Source organism: Dunckerocampus dactyliophorus, chromosome 1 (genome assembly GCF_027744805.1).
Source record: "Dunckerocampus dactyliophorus isolate RoL2022-P2 chromosome 1, RoL_Ddac_1.1, whole genome shotgun sequence".
NCBI lineage: Eukaryota > Metazoa > Chordata > Actinopteri > Syngnathiformes > Syngnathidae > Dunckerocampus > Dunckerocampus dactyliophorus.
Window position 1 is genome coordinate 19,649,151 of NC_072819.1, and position 17,467 is coordinate 19,666,617.

General features: G+C 39.7%; 2 protein-coding genes across 2 annotated transcripts in view; both read right to left on the bottom strand.

Moving 5' to 3' along the window:
- On the bottom strand, window positions 1–10,371 carry si:ch211-207e14.4 (interleukin-17 receptor D). The gene is made up of 12 exons (XM_054774056.1): window positions 9,917–10,371; window positions 7,540–7,624; window positions 6,911–7,069; window positions 6,505–6,623; window positions 5,797–5,920; window positions 3,867–3,905; window positions 3,624–3,769; window positions 3,380–3,454; window positions 2,338–2,398; window positions 2,085–2,222; window positions 1,811–1,986; window positions 1–1,038 (listed from the first exon to the last, which is right to left on the bottom strand). Exons 1-12 carry the CDS (start codon window positions 10,262–10,264, stop codon window positions 532–534), a joined length of 1,977 nt encoding a protein of 658 aa, XP_054630031.1. The 5' UTR covers window positions 10,265–10,371; the 3' UTR covers window positions 1–531.
- Window positions 10,350–17,467, bottom strand: part of fam50a (family with sequence similarity 50 member A) — a 27,365-nt gene continuing 20,247 nt past the window's right edge. Inside the window, exons 9-13 of the mRNA XM_054774067.1 lie at window positions 15,187–15,241; window positions 15,041–15,089; window positions 14,489–14,559; window positions 11,249–11,359; window positions 10,350–10,501 (exon numbers count right to left, since the gene is read on the bottom strand). Of these exons, the coding sequence (XP_054630042.1) occupies window positions 10,493–10,501; window positions 11,249–11,359; window positions 14,489–14,559; window positions 15,041–15,089; window positions 15,187–15,241 (295 nt within the window). The 3' untranslated portion in view covers window positions 10,350–10,492. The remainder of the gene's footprint in view (window positions 10,502–11,248; window positions 11,360–14,488; window positions 14,560–15,040; window positions 15,090–15,186; window positions 15,242–17,467) is intronic.

The following is a 17,467-nucleotide window of genomic DNA, read 5'->3' on the forward strand; positions in this document are numbered from 1 at the left end:
TAACATTTTTTGCTTTATTATTGCATATTTGGATACACAAGAAAAGTAATAAATAATACAAAAATAGAAAGAGGAAAAAATTAAATAGTCCAACATTATAAATCACGCACATTAGTTTCTCACTAGACACATTAGAGGGTATTGCATATTATTGCAAAATAATACCATAATTCCCATGTACAGCAATGGTCATGTGTGGTATACAATACGTTTTTCAGAATAAATCAGCGAGAACTGATTATACTGCACAGTTTTAGAAAACACAGTTCCCACAGTCATATTCATTCATCATATTAGTTGTAAAAACACAGTTTTTAAACATATACTTCAAGGTAATAAATAGTCATCCAACTATGACAATGATAGCTTATACATAATTTACTTTTAAATAATATCAGAACAAATACAGACACATACCTACTGCAAAGTTTAGAGGTCAAAGTGCACCGGTGCTTGTTCACTATAAAGAGTCATCTGGCCAGTTATTAGCTTCTTGTGGCCATCATTGACTGGAGAAGAACTTTTAGGGTTCTAGTAACAGCCTTCCTCCATGTTGTCTAATCTTTTTGCCTTCATCGCCTTCTCTGCTTCAGTGATAGTGTGCTGCAGAGCTTGTCCGGCAGGTGTCTTAGTCAACTCTTCCTCCGAAATGCCCTTTATCGTCATGTAGCGGCCGGGTCTGTAAAGCGGCACTTGATGGAGGTGGGAGAAAAGCAGTGGCAGGTCAGCTGTCAGCCTGTAGTGGGCCACCAGCCTAAGCTCCATGGGGATGTCCGTCATTTCGGAGTAACCAAAAATGGCCGTCATGTACTTAGAGAGGTCTTTGCCGCCAGATATGGCACGGCCCACTTCCTCACCGATGAGGCGAGCCATCACCTCGGAGTCGAATGTACCTGCCGGTGTTGAAGACTCGAGTCTACGGCGGAGACCCTGAGAACAGATGACCAAGACAAAGTCGCTCTCCAGGATGTGACGGTAAGACCAGGCCATGCTTCCCTCCTGGGCCACTTCCAGAGAATTCCAAATGTCCAGAAACACCTTCAGAGAGGAGGGAAACAGGTGAGAAGACGTCCGCCAAGGCCATTTTATTGAAATCCACTGAAAATTGTATGCCCAGCTGTGTGACTTTAGTCTATTAAAAGCTGGATGGTAGTGTCTCAATAAAACCAGCAGGTGCTGTTGTTTTTTCTCTCATGGGTATTTCATATTTCATACAGCTTGTCAAAATTAGCATGAATAAATAGACACGTGTCATAATGCTGTTATTATAAGTGCTGATTCGGTAGTAATTGAAATGATTTTTTAAACTGATTATTATTGGCCAACTGGGCAGTTATGCTTGAGCCCAATGAACTCTGCCTAGCAACAAGTGCCCAGGCAAACTTGCGACTTGATCGGAAAAAAAAAAGAGTCAATAAAAAAGTGTTTACTCTTCTTTTTAAAACATAAAAAAATCTTACAAGCTAAAATGCAACAATAAAATGTAGAAAAAACCTTAATTGATAGCTAACATCTGATTGCAAGGACACAGCAAACGATGGCTAAATAAATAAACAAATATTGGCACTGTCCTATGAAAATAGTATAATTTATCATTAGCATTATTATATTTTTTTTAATCATGTTTTTTCTCCTTTAACTAACTGTTTCTGTTTAGAAAAACAAACACAATTAATAAATGACCATACAAGAAAAAGCTATATCAATAATCAATAAACAAATATTTTCATCCAAATCCGTTTTCAACTTGACCTGTTATGCTTGTAACAAACAAGCATGACCTGATTAATTTAAAAGTGAAGTGTATTACCTTAGTGGCCATGTGCTGCTGTATGAAGGATGCCAAATGCATGACCGCGTTGACATGGGTGGGGCCATCATGGCTGCTGTAGCAAATCAGAAGACGAAGAGGGCTCATCCTCTTTTTGGACAGTGATACCATTTCCTCCTCCGTTGCACGCTCGTCTTCGTGTTGCTTAATTATTTCTAAGCAGGGGGAAAAATATTTACACACTGTTGAATATAATCTATAATTTAATAATATTAATACTACTACTACTACTACTACTAATAATAATAATAACCTGGTATGAGTAAAGGTTTCTTCCTTTGTAGCCAGCGTCGCCTTACAAGTACAGCCAGGAAGCCCATAAATATGGCCGCCACAGCAAGCACTACTGGAGGCACCATGGTCCAGTAGGGAAAGCTATCCTGTGTTGCTTCTGAGGGCCAGAAAGGACAATGCTAATTAAGTCTTGTGCAAATCCATTATCTATTAATGTGTAAGTCTCTACATCTCCCTTTACAGAGAATTTTATCATCCAAAAAGACACCTACCTCGCTGCTCAACCTGAAAGTGGAATCTCTTTCTCACTGCGTCTACTTCATTTGCTGCAATCTGTAACACAAAATATTTATTATTTATGTGGAAGTAGTCAGTGTTTTCTCATGAAAATGTTGGATGTTATGTATTATTTCATACTGCATAAATGTATTTTGATTTTCTATAGGGTTAGGGTATATCAATAGTAGTTTTTCACAGACAAAAATGTGTCGGTTTTCTTCTATTTTTGTATCAAATTCTCTAAGACTAAGACAACAGATTGAAATGGTTGGTGAGACAAGTAATTTCAACGCTTATTGAAATAATTTGAAGCATCACACACTGATGTACTATTCCTCTTTCATTAACATTAAAGAGCCTTCATGGGCGGTTTAATGCTGTGAGAACAAGAAAGAACAATTTCAAATGAAGTCAAACAACTGACATTATTTACAAATAAATACATAAATAATAAATAATCCAGAAATAATTATGTCAATCATAAAATTTAAATAATATATATTATTTTATTAAGCAAATGTGGGTTCTACAAAATAACAAAAAAAACAACAAATAATGGTGAAAACAGTGAAGTTATTAACAATATTTCAATTTAGCAATGATTTATGTCAGACACATCAATTTTCTTCTCAAAACTGCAAAATAAATATAAATAAAACTATATCTAATTCAAAAAAATGTAAATAAAATAAATACACAAATTATTACTGTCAATAAATATAAATAATGTACATATTTCAGCTATGGAACAAATAAAGCTATTCTTAAGAAGACATAAAGATGTATTGTCGTTATTATTAGGATTATTAAAAGCTGCGAAGTTTGATTATGAATGCATTTATTAAAAATGTAAAAAACAACAACAACAAAAATCTCACCGGTATTTATATACTGTTATAAAATGTCAGTGAAGTGGTTAAAAGTGTTTATTGAATATCCTTCATAATTGCCATCTATAAACAGCCGTTTTGTTATATTTATTCATAACCACACAACTATAATGGTCATTTACTTTACATTGCATGTATATTTTACCTCGCATGAGTAGTTGCTTCCTTCTTTGAGGTCTCTGAGCTCAAAGCTGTGGTGTGTTCTGTTTTTGGAATAATTCTGTAAAAATGCACATTGAATTGCAATGCATATTATTAATAACAATGCTGGATGTGAAAAGGACATCCACACAGGCAATGAATTATATATCGGCTAGAAAACACCATTCATAACATTGTCTGCACAATCTAATGATATGTTAGGTGTTTCTAATAATTTGGTTACTCACAGGTGCTATGTCAAAGTATGTTGTCTTGCCATTTGCCGTACAAGAGGAGAAGTAGCTTGTAATGCCCATTGTAGGGGGAGCCAGGTTGAAGGTGACAACGACCACGGTCCCTTTCTGTTGCACCTCAGTGTATTTGGGATACCAATCTACATTAACAAAGCAATGCAGTATTTGACATTAGTTAAGGAATTCAAACATATTCATTTGTGCGTGTGTGTGTTAGTAGTAACAATGTTTTCTCACCTGCTTTACAGTGCTGAAAGCCGTTTTTCTCAGCACATGCTGCAAAACCACAACACACATACATTACTACAATTCCTTCATTTTGATCTGTTAAATGCAGTGTCCCTCTACAACCACCAGATGCTGTTTTTAAGTTGTATGTGATACAAAGAAGCCATTCAGGTGTATCTTACAATGCTTTTCTGTTGAACTTTGCAGCAGTTATCAATGAGCCCTACAAGGAATTCTGCCTGGCAACAGCTTCCTGCACAACCGTATGACTTTGACTATTTGTCAGGGGACTGCTCATAAAGAATTATTGTTCTGTATGTCTATTACAATGCCATGACATGGTAAAAATGTGAATAGTAAGTCATATTAATAAGGGTTGCATTCCATTTAGCTGAACAAAGGCATAGCTAGATTGTAAGGACAAATTGGACTACATATTAGCTGGGTCTGGGTCGTGGGGGCAGTAGTTTGAGTAGGGAAGCCCACCTCTCTGACCACCTCTTCCAATTCCACCAAAGGGGACACCAAAGTATTCCCAGACATAATCCCTCCAGTGTGTCCTTGGTCTACCTGGGGCCTCCTCCCAGCTGTGCATGTCTGGAACACCAGCAGGCATCCAGACTAGATTCTCCAGCTAACGCGACAGGTTCCTCTCTATGTGAAGGAGTCACAGCTCTACTCTGAGCTCGTCACGCTATCTGTAATGGTGAGTCCAGCCACCCTATGGAGGAAACTCATTTTGGCCGGATGTATCTGTGATCTTGCTCTTTCGGTCATTACCCAAAGCTCATGACCCACGGTGAGGGTAGGAATGCAGATTGACCGGTAAATCAAGACCTTTGCCTTCCGGCACAGTTCACTCTTAACCACAACAGTCCAGTATGACTGCAGACGCTGCGCCGATTCGCCTGTGGATCTCACACTCCAGCCTTCCCTCACTCATGAACAAGATCCTGAGATACTTGAATTCCTCAGCCTGGGGCAAGACCTCACTTCAAGACCACCGTTGGGCCACCACCGCAGTATGCCAATCCAGAGGTACTGTCCCCAACTTCCATGCAATGTTGAAGAGACGTGTCGACCAAGACAGTCCCGCAACATCCAGAGCTTCGAGGAATTTAGGGACAAATACATCCGCCCCCGCAGCTTTGCCACTGAGTTTTTGGACTATCTCAGATGCCTCAGCCACGGTGATGGGCATGTCCTCGTTTGTGTCCTCAGACTCTGTTTCGTTAACAGACAGTGTTTCTGGGATTGAGAAGGGCCTCAAGGTATTCCTTCATAGCGTATCCTCAGTTGAGGTCAGCAGGCCTCCGTCACCACTGTAAATACTGTGCAGAGGACACGGCTTCCCCTTTCTGATGTGTCGGATTGTTTGCCACAACCTATTGGAAGCCGCTCATCTGAACTCCCACACCTTTTTCTGCTTTGACCACCACCGAGGCTGCAGCCGGTAGCTGACAGCTGCTTCCGGAGTCCAATAGCCATCCGTGATCGGTAAGACTCCTTTTTCAGTTTGACTGCCCCCCTAACCTCTGGTGTCTACAATCGGGTTCATCTTGCGACGACAGCTCAGATTGGCCGCCTCAGCAATGTAGGCACGAAATATGTCCCATTGTGACTCAATATCCTCAGCCTCCCTGAGGATACAGGCGAAGCTCTGCTGGAGGTGTGCATTGAAGACTCTTTGAAGTCTCCTTGGATTGTTTTCCATGGGGCTTCTGAAACACTCTTTGCCTGGCCCGTCACCTTGGACCTGTTTGCCTTGGGAGACCCTACTAGGGGTATATAGCACCAGACAATATAGCTCCTAGAATCACTCGGGCACTCAAACCCCTCATCAACAATAAGGCAGTGATTCAGGGAGGAGATAAATAACAATTTAAAGCAGTGTTATAACAGTAGCAATATTAAATGTGTGTGAGTGTGCGCATCTTACAGCGTGTGGAAAAGATCTTGCTGTGATAGAACTTCTCCCACTTCTCAGGCACAGGCAGAGCCATGACAGTAACAGCATAATGGGAGCCAAGGGAGAGGCTGGGGAAAGGGTCAGACTTGTATACCTGTAAGAGGACAAATCCCTGTGTGAATCATTTCATTTAAAGCCAATGTATATAGTCATCCTTCGCACATGCTTTTTTTTTTCCCCAAAAAACGAGAAAAAAAATCTGAGAACAACAATATACAAGCACTCTATGCTGTTCAATGAAAAACATGTATCTCTATGTGTTTTTTAAAATCCAAACACAAGCATTTCATAACCTACAATATAAAAACAATTTATGTTGTCCAATAAAATACACATACTGTATCTCTACATGTATTTTTTTTTTAATTTTCATCCAAAAAATGAGAAAAACAATGTGGCGATACATATTTGTGGATCGGAGAACAATCTACAACCATTCTATGCAGTGCAATGAACCGCATGTATCTCCTCATGTTTTTTGTTTGTTTTATCCATAACAAGAAACAAATATGGATACAAATGCTTTTCATTGGAGACTGAAGACGCACAACCACTTTAGCTCTACATACAGTACTTATTCTGACAATGCAGAAAGACACCTGCATTCCGCGACAGAATGCAGAAAAACAAGCTCAAGTGGTGAGGCCTTTTGTTGATGTGCAACTGTCCTAAAAATACCGTTTGAGCGTGTGAAGCCGGTAGGGTGAGGTTTCGCTGGAAGAGAAAGAGCTGGCAGGCAACACCGGACCCTCCCAAGGCCTGCAGAGACACTTGGAAGCCTCGCAGGAAAGAGATACCTGCAGAAAAGGAGAATAATTACAAATGCACATTGCACAATGGTCATTGATCACCACCATGTATTGTTGGGAAAAAAAACACCTTTAATGAACAATTCAACGCACAAAGTCTCTCGGGCAGGTTTCATTACCTTGACATAAATCTTTTTCATGCCAAGGAGAAATAACTACTGGGGAGGTTCGGTGCTGTCTGACATAAGTTACAGCTTTTGTCATACGGAACGCAAATTTAACATGGAGAAAGACATGCTGTGTGAACAGTATATGCAGGGTTCAGATCAACACACCATATTGACTGGGCTTCCAGGAAACGACGACGGTATCAGAATTAGGGTCCGTATCGGGTACGAGCTCAATGTTGACATCCTGGGGTGCTTGAACAAAGTGCCGACAGAGGTGAGGGTCTTCTTCTCCCAGCAGTTTAAAGCATGGCCACGGAACACAAGCTGATGAGGAAAGTCAGAATGTTACCTCAATTGACATTTTCACTTAATAAAGATTGCAATTTTCCCCATTTTTGCACGTAGCCAGCATGTAGGAGTATGTTCATCGGGATGTAAGACCCGCTTTCAGGTCAGAATAAAGACTCTGTGCGACTCTGTGGGGGCTATATAGTGCTTCCGTCTGTCGTCATAACAGAGAGGCATGACTTGCCAGGATGCACATGCTTTAATTACGCAAATGTTTTTACTGCCATTAATGAGCTATTTTTGACAGCCCTAATTTGCTTTGTCACCTGCAGTATAATGCAAAGCTAAAATGTGGATGTTTAGTTCAGGTATCTTAAATTGACCTACATTGGATTAGTTTTAACATCTTTAATGTACAAAATGCATCAAAGTGGCCCCGCATCCTTTAATATTTCTGAATGCGGCCCTGAAAGGAAAAAGGGAACGGCGGTGAGAATCACACTTACTTCCTAACAAGTTCCTGGAGTTGAAGCCGAGAGCCGTGTTCACATCACTGCTGCTGATTCTGCAGTAGTCACATCCCGGTCCTCCCTGTAGGTGGCAGAAATACTTCCAAGAGTAAGTTATTTTATTCACACATACTGAGGCATTTACAATATGCATGAGGCTGGGCTCAAGACTTGTACTTCACACTAGTACAAGTATGACAGTATCCTCATTGTGTGAATGCTACTTTAACTCAGATATACTACTAGCTTCCTTGTAAAAAGTATTCATGGAAAATACCATGACATCTTCCTCTTGTGTGTGCGTGTGTGTGTGCATAACACAGCAAGTTAGCCTGTCAATTTATTCTTATTTTTAATTCTTATTCTTACACGTATTCTCAAAAACGTATATTTTTTTATCTGCTGGACCCTGTGTGCCTGTAACAGCAGTAGACGACAATAAATTCCACCATCTGCACCAAAATGTAATGCAAAATTCTTACTTGACCCCACACGCCAGACTTAAAATGATGTTCAAACATAGAGTTTGTTAATGAGCACCAAACGTGAGAAAGATCAATCATCTCCCTCACTTGTTTGCTTACTTTTGAGAGAACAAGCGCTCAAATGGTCACTCTTGAAGTTCCATAAATGAAAAACCTCCTCCATGAACATGGTGCTGTCTCTTGACACGCCACTGGCTAGATGAGACCGCCTTGTGGGTATGCCCACCACTTCACTGATGACAGCTTTGTATTTAAAAAGAAAAAAAGAGGCTTTGCTACAAATCTTAAAGTCTGATGCCATGCATATATGCTACATATAAAGCTGATAATGTAGTACTGTGGTACTGTGTATTTGGTGTATACTGTTTTGTGTGTATTGTTTGTGATTTCTATGTGGTGCATGTGATACATGAATTTCCCCTGTTGGGGATTGATAAAGTATCTATCCACGAGGAATTAATTTATCACAAATCGTTCTTCCATCACATGTTCTGACACACTGACAGGTAAGTGACCGAGTCCAAATGAGGCTTGAGTATAATGAGTAGTAATTTAATGACGATTAAGAAACATTGAAGTTTTAGATCCCGCTCTGTAAAACAAGGCGAGATCCACCCCATCGGCATCACGCCTCGCGCATGCGTGATTCATGGATGCGTGGAGCTGCACTATGCTCTCAGTGTACTGCCGGAGTTGACTGTGCACTGACGGCTTTTCATTGTTTTCTCAGTGAGAAATTTTCACTTTTAAGTCCCCAAATACCAGAAAACTCTCCAAAGACTTCAGAAAAAGTAGCTAGATTTGTCGCTAATCGTTTTTGAGAAAATATGTTGCCAAGAGGGTTTGGAATGTCACCAGATTTCGCGACAGAGTCGCCAAGTTGGCAACACTGCCCCTAGTGACTGTGAGCAGAACAAGGATGTCATCAGACTAAATCCGATTGGACGAGAGGCAATGGCATTACATCATTGTGGAATTATTGCCTTATCATTGTTGTTCTACCAGTGATCTCCATGCCAAAAAATGGCATTGTTCGGATGCCCAAAAGTATCAGGTCATACACCCTTCCCAAACACGTTAGTCTACTAAGCAGAATGAGAAAAAATTATTACCTTTGGTGCCGTTTTTTAATTATTAAATATTTGAGGAACAAAATATTTGTATGCAATTGATGATTTTTAAAAATGATTCGAAGTAGTTCGATTAGAAATAATACTCTTGGTATTTGAATATGTTAAAACAATATTAATAGAATCATTTGTGAATTTTGGGAAAACAGAATTTGCAGAAATGCTGCTGCTTCCTTTAAATGTAACAATTAAAAAAAATAATTATTTAACATTTAACATTCAATTGCAATAACAAGCTGTTGCTGTTAAATGTCATAATAAAACAATACAAATTATTAGTAATTTATTAAGAAAAATAATTAATTTCTTTACTAACAGTGAAACAATTAACCAAATAATACATTTTTTGGGACTAACAACCACCTCACTGGTAATTATCAAGTATTTTTTTTTAACATCCAAATAATAAAAATTACTATTCAGAATTATATAAATATATTATTCTATATAATATATAATACTAATAACTATACAATCATGTTTTATTCAATTAAACCATAATTTTATATAAAGAAATACATACATAAATATATTTGGCTCAATATCAGCACCATCGCTCAAGGACTCAAACAAAAATATGTGGTCTGTTCCATACGAGAGTCCCTGCCTAGGCTTTTGAGTGTCATTTACAAAATCTTTTAACGCACAACAGCATTTGCAGAAGAGCTCAGCATTCACACAAACTAACTGAACAGCCTCCATGTTGATGGTGTGAATACGCGACTGGAAGACTTGCACAATAAAAGTGTGGGAGCTTACCTGGCGAATACACGTCAAGTTGCAGCTCTCAGGCGAGATGGCGGTTGTCAACGTTTTTGGAGATCGGAGCAGGTGAGCAGGTACTAGGAATGTCACGAAAAAGAAGGCAGCCCACCACATCCTTCTATGGCCAACATTCAACCTTGAGTGTGACAAGGAAATCACACAACACTGTGTAGAGTCGGGAGAGCAGACTAGTGTGCTCAAAGTCAGAGTGCTATAATTGTGACAGGATGAAAGGAGTAAAGAAACACCATGCAGGAGGCGTGGCGTCTTCAGGCCAAGGGCAGGTGGAGGCTGGCGTGATGGTATAAGTGTGTTGTGACTGGATGCACAACTGAGGCACATTAAGCCTGACCTCCCACTTTTGACTGTTAGCAGCCACCCAAAGCTTTAATTAATGAACACACAAAGGAGTCTAAGAACATCAAACTGTCATTACAGGTTCAATTTATTGACCATAATTAAATGGGAGACATTTAAGGTAGACTTGGGGCAATTAGCATTTTGATGACCCTGAGAGAGTCCAATTGTGGAAGGGAATAGAATAGAAGACAGAAGACGTTTTCTGCAGTTTCACCGGATCTGGAAAACAGAACACAGAGAAGAACAAAGTTAACCTACAAGAAAACAATCAAGTAGTGAAAATGAAACCAGCCAAGTCAGCTTGCCAGGCATCTTAATTTGAATAGACCGAGTGTTGCTTTGAAGGTTTGGAATGTGCCAAATTGAGACGTGCCGCATTTTGGAGAACAAACAACATGGAACTACTGTGCTGCATGCTGCTGCCTCTATTGCAACAGATGACAGACAAACCTTGAGTAAAGTGAATCTGCCATTTACTGTTTGCTTAGACACAATGGGACCTCTAAATGATGAAATATGCCTCCGAAGTGGCAGAAGCTGCACAACTCTTGCTTAACATCACACGAGTTGTCAGCATATGAACCCCTGAATGAGTCGTATACACACAGGAAATAATGTTCTACAAGTTGATATTTGTGCTTACTGAACACTGCAGTAGGTATACATTTGCACTGCATCTAACGTGTGTGTACAGGGGAAAACGTTTCTTTGTTTTGCTTGCTTCCTTTGTCTGGAATCACAGCTTCAAGCTTCATGTAACAATACAGCTAGTTTAGCAGGTTTATCTGCTCTCTCTATTCTAAATATAAAGTAGTTTATGGGATAAGCGGTCAAAGCTTTCTGCTGAAAAGTGGACAGAGTTCCTGGCACCTTGTGGAAGACTTTGTTCCAGAACATACTCTTGCTACAAGATGTAAAGTGATGCAACACAACTCTGCATCTGAAGAAAAAAATCAAAAAGCTCACCGTGTATTTGTCCCATTTCTTCTCGGGGTCGTATGGCTCCCAGCGACTCGCGGGGAAGATGTGCTTGTTCTTCTCATACCAGCTCCTCAGCACGACTTTCCCTGCATGAGACTTTTAGGCCAGAACAGAAAGATGTCAACAAATGTCAAAGGGAAGCAACAAGTAGTATATTGTGAAGTAATTGCTTCACTTTCAATGGACTCATATCAGGTAAAGAAAAAAATACTATTTAATTCACTATTCCTTATAGTAAAAAATCAGGTCAATGCCTAGTTGGATAATCACAAGTATACATGTGGACTGATACAGTGGAACCTGCACAGTAGAATGCCCCAAAAAGTTAAAAAAAAAAAAGTCTTACAAGTAATAAAAAAAAAAAAAAAAAAAAAAAAAAAATCAGCTCAGTATGTAGAAGGTTTTAACAGGTGTGCTTCACCTTTCCTGGTGATGCCACCACAAAAGGGTACTACTGATGGCAAGTCTGACGATAACCATTGTTCTTTTTCATTAACTCCACAAGATGGCATTTTAAGTATCATTAGTGGTGATCATCCAGCAGCTTTATCTACCTCTGCTTGTGATCTAAAATGTTGATTGCATTACTCAGCTGTGGAGTGAAACACATGTGCGCTATATTTGCTGTACTGTTGTTTACAATGAACTAATTAGTTGGCTGAATAGTTTGCTCCTTAACACTGTGACACCATTGGTTCTGTTGCTTGTGTTCTGCAACATACCTGGTAATAAATGACCATGTGGTCATATAAAACCATTATTTAAAGTTTTAAAAATTAGCTATTATATATTATATACACATATAAATATGTTCAATATGAGCAATACAATTACAACTGAATAACAATTACATACACATATTCATTTTACCAAGCATAATTACACTTATTCATTCTGACAATGACTACAGTATAAAATGCCACTAAGTCCCCAAATAAAAGGAATTGGTTTTACTTTATTTCAGTTTTATTGCTCATTGGTTAACTTCTTTCTACAACTGTAAAATGATGTATGACCATTAGGAATTGGACTTAAAAGACAGCCTGTACAGTATAGTTATAGATTTTATTAAACAAATTGAGTCACTTCACATCAGTGATTTTCAACTGGTGTGTCACGAGTGAAGCAGTTTTCAGTGGGTCGCCAACTTCCACAGAAAAAAAACAACAACTGTGTAATGACTCGATGTCCCTGAATGCACCTTGGGTATGTGCCATTTGCTTGCGTGCCATGTTTATGGCCAAGCTTAAGCAGGAGGAGGACATTGAATGTGAACTTAAAAGAAAACTGCACTTTTTTTTAGAATTTTGCCCATCATCTACAATCCTTATGTGAGACATGAACACACGTCGTTCTAAAGATTCAAAAACAGATAAAGAGAAACAGCTCATTACAGCACGTAATGGGAAACACCTACAAAGCCGCCTACAAAGACTGCTATTAAAACACCTCCAAAATCCTCCAACAAGGTTTTATGGTTTTATATACAAGCTGTGACCATGTAGAACAGGTACAGTCAAATAATACACTCCTGATCACAATCTTAAGACCAGTTGAAAAATTGCTAGAATTTGCATTTTGCACATTTGGATCTTAATGAGGTTTTAAGTAGAGCTACAATATGCAAAAGCAAGAAGGGGGAGTGAGACAAAAAGCACTTCTGAAAAAGTAATTTATTGAAAACAACAATTAAACTGAAATAGGCTGTTTATCAGCTGATCAAAAGTTTAAGACCACAGGCTATAAAAGCCAAAGTCTGTCACTTTCTCTTTTTGAACGTGGTCGGATTGTCGAGCTGCATAAGCAAGACCTCTCGCAGCGTGTCATTGCTGCTGAGGTTGGGTGCAATAAGACACACATTCAAATTTTTTTTTAGAAGATCCTGAGCATTATGGAACAAAAAAACGTCAACTGGTAGACCCAAAAAATCACAACACATCTGCAATTTTTTTATTTTGCCATATTTTGGTCCTTTTAAGCATCACCGGAACTTCCTTCCTGGGTGCATTGATTTCACATAGAAACGAATACCTACAACCAGCATGAACTTTTCCTAACTCAAAAATAAAAACACGGGAGGCGCGGGATATTATGCTTACACCACATTACAAAGTAAGCGCTCTCTAGGCAGCCGCTAATTGTTGCAAACAGGCCCTTTAAAGGGTCACTCACATGATTTATACATTTTTGCTTAAATATGTTCTATATTGTTTGGAATTATGTTCTACGTTGTTCGTTTTATGAAAGTGAACGGTAAATTCGCAAAAATTACATTTATTGTTCATGGCAGGAGCCATGACAATCTCCAGTGGCAGAAAAGGGGCGTTCAATTTCCTTAATGCCGCCCTGCCATGTCCTGTTGTGTCATGCTAGCAAACAACTTGCTGGACATGGTAGACGTTGCGGCTGCAGGACACCATTACGGAATAAATGAATCTTGGGTTCAGGGAGGACCAGGAGAAGGAGGAAAATAAGACGACAGGAGCAATATGTTTTAACAAGGACACAAAAACGCTTCAGCAGAACGGTGCCAGGTCAGAGAGGCACCGTCAGAGGAGTGAATTACGTGTGAGTCAGTTAATAATTTCTTGTGTCCAACCAAATGAAATTTGAACTTTGAGAGTGTTCAAACCAGAGGCAAAATGACAAAATGTTAATGCCTGTCTGAGAAAAGTATACAAACTGTATGGTGAGGGGTTTTACAACCTTAAAACATATTGGACTTGACGGATTTCACTTATTGCGGGCTATTTTGGGAACCTATCCCCCACGATCAATGAGGGAACATTGTATGCCGAATGAAGTCGACGAGCTACCTTGACAAGCGTTTCTTTACACTACTTTCGCTGTGAAGTTTGACTGTGCTGAAGTCACTTGGGAAACGCCTCTTTTCTGCGACTGGAGTTCGTCATGGTTCCCACCGTGAACAATAGATGTAATTTTTGCAAATTTACCGTTTTCGCTTTCATAAAACGAACAATGTAGAACATAATAACACAATATACTGTACACCATATTTAAGCAAAGTTGATCAATCATGTCAGTGACCCTTTAAATATAAGATATATAAGAAGCTTGAGTTGAAAATTTTTTGACGCTTGTCATTGAGGGGTGATGGTGGGTCCGGGAGCCAAACCGTATGAGAACCACTGTTTTTCATCATTTCCTGTGTTTTGAAATGAGAACAACTTGCACATCCAGCATCACAAAATTGATTGTCCTTACCTCATCTTTCTCTACAGTGGCGTCATTGACCAATCGGATGTCATCGTGGACATCAAAGCTGAAGAGAGGACCTAGTGTGGATGGAAGGGGGTAAAACCAACCAGAATGAAACTTTGAAACATTGCTGGTCACACTGCAGGTCCTGAAATTATTATTATTATTATTTAGTGTCGCTATTGGATATTTTGACTGTTAACACACTTCCCTGTTGAGACACCTGCAACAACCTGCATGTGCACACACCCCAGACACAAATAAACAATTACACATTGGTGTAGAAATGTGTGACAACATCGGGCAACTATGACACGGAAGTAAACAAACATTTTATCAAACAAGTTTCTGACTTGAACCTCTCTGTGTGCACATTTCCCACCCCAGTCTAATTATTTGGAGGTGGTGTGATTGAGGCCGGTTTGATTAACTTGTCATCTCTCAATCTTGTCTGTATGCACTGCAGTCATGTTGGTAGATATCCAAATCAGTTCTGATTTGGAACCACTTGTGCTTGAGTTGCAATTCAAATATGAGAATATTTAGTTCTTAACATACCTGATTTGCCTCTGGCTTTAGTTACGATGAAGTCATAAAAGCTGTGGTGCTAAATGGGGAACCACAGGGACAATTTAGCTTGTTTTTAAAACTATAAACCATGTAAATCTTGTTTAAAAGACACTTTAAACCAGTAGTGCACTCACATGTGGGATTATCAGATCTTCCTTGATGTACATCAGCTGCTCGACTCCAGCAGACCTGCACAGAAACGGACACTTTCCACTCAGTAAAATGACATTTATCTTGGGTTTTTGTGACTGTCGCAGCTTAAAAGGCCAACAACTGAACTTTTGGGACTTTGGGACACTGTATCAACATGATTTGATTTGATACCACTAGGAATCAAAAGTTTCTGTAAACCAAGTCACAAATGTCACAACATCAGTCAGCTGACATCATAGTCCCCACGAAATCCCCGCAGGTGGAAGCAACCAGTGGCTGGCGGCAGACGGCGTCTCTAGAAGCATGCAAAAGAGTTAAAAGGGCATCTGCATAAAGATAACGAACCAAAAACTTTCAATTTACAATTGGTCCTTCGAGCCGGATCTTGACACTTGACACCAAAAATAACAAGGTAAGCAAAAAACCTTTCTTTTGAAAGAACTTATTTCTGCCTGTCCCCTTGTGGGGCAGATTGCTGGAATTGACGAGAAAATAAAATAAAAAATGTTCTTAACAAATTTTGCCCCAATTAATTGCAATAATTACATTTGAGAGTAGCAGTAGGAATGATTTCTCCCTCTTTTTTTATAAGAAAATAATAAACACATAAAAAGACTTGATATTGCGAGCTGTCGAGGATCCTACAAGAGGTAGATGTGCCGTCAGTCTGCGCTCAGTTGAGACGCAGAATTGCCGTTTCCACTGTTTACGTTGTGATGTGTGTCGTGTCTTGTTTGAGTTTTTGAAAACTATGTCGTGTATGTTTGTGTTACTGTTTATGTCATGTCTTGTGTGACAGTTTTTGTTGTCCTGCGTGTTTGTGCGATTGCGCGTGTTTAAAATGTCAGCGAATAAGATTTGGAAGTCTATTTTTGAACAACAAAGTTGTGGTAGTGAGATTCAAAAGGCACTGAAAAAAATTGTTGAAAGACAGCCTGCTTCATTGCAGGAAGGATATGAGAAGAAATGTGATGATTGGCTTAAACAAGTGCAAAAATTTACTACTTTGCCAAGTAGAGCAGATAAAGGACAGGGAAACTTGTCAAAATTAAGAAAATAAAAAAATGGACACCATTGAAGAGCTATTAAAATTCTACAACTCCATCTTCATAAATATCCCTCAGAAAGAGAATAAAAAAAGCTCCTCCAAATGTGTGTGTGACTTCTGAAACAACATGCAAGCCTGCAGCTGTGATAGCTGAGAAAAAAAAGGAAGAGAGTGTTTATGGTCATGACATATCTGCTCTACAGCCTTGAACGCCGACCTATGCCAGTGAGTTTGAGTGCCAGACCTACACACACAGCATGTTATCAACAATCCATACAAACATGCTCATAATAAATTGGCCTCACACAAAATGCTGTTCTCTCTTTCCATGTCTGAAAAAACTACCGAGCCAAAGGGGATCCGTTTTGTGGGATATCAACTCGGATCTGGCCATCGTCAAGACTCATGTGGGTGAGTTGTCTGCTCTCGCTGCCGGTATAAATAATTTAAAGGAGAAATTTGAAGGGACATTGGCAATCAGAGACCCTGACACTTCATCTGCCATCTCCAATACAACCACACCTTCACACGTACACACACACACTCACCCAAGCGAGACTCCACTCCTGAACCAGCCAAACTGACTCGACAGCGACCTCCAGCAAAACATTACATTTACACTGACTCATATTATGCCACAGCGGCTGCACTGTATAACTTAATGTTTTGGAAAGTACATGAGGACTCGTGATACACCCATTAAACACAAACTGCTCATGATGAGACTCAATGCTGCCCTCTCATGCCCCAAAGAAGGTAGCTATCATTAAATGCTCAGGTCACTAAAAGGCTGGCTCTCTGATTGCTGATGGAAACAATGAAACTGATTTAGCTGCCAAGAAAGTTGCTGGCTATCAAATTTGCGATGGGTGCCTTCCCGGTCCCGCCAGGCCCATTGGTGGAATTGGTTGTTGTATCCCATGTTTAGGGCTTGATTGATGATTCACCGCTACATCAACCAGGCCATCGGAGGGAGGGACATTGTTACACACACCAGCAGCCACTGACGCCAGTGGCCGCACCTGAGGGTGGGCAGGTGACATCGTTTCTGCAGTGTAGGTGTTTGCATGCACATATACTGTATGACTTGCACCACACAAACAGGGGTATGGATTTGTGAACTGATCATTAGGCCTGTTCTACAGGGGGAGATGCTAAATTCACCTTGAGTGACCTTTCAACAGGGGGTTTGTTAGACGTAGTTACATATAAGC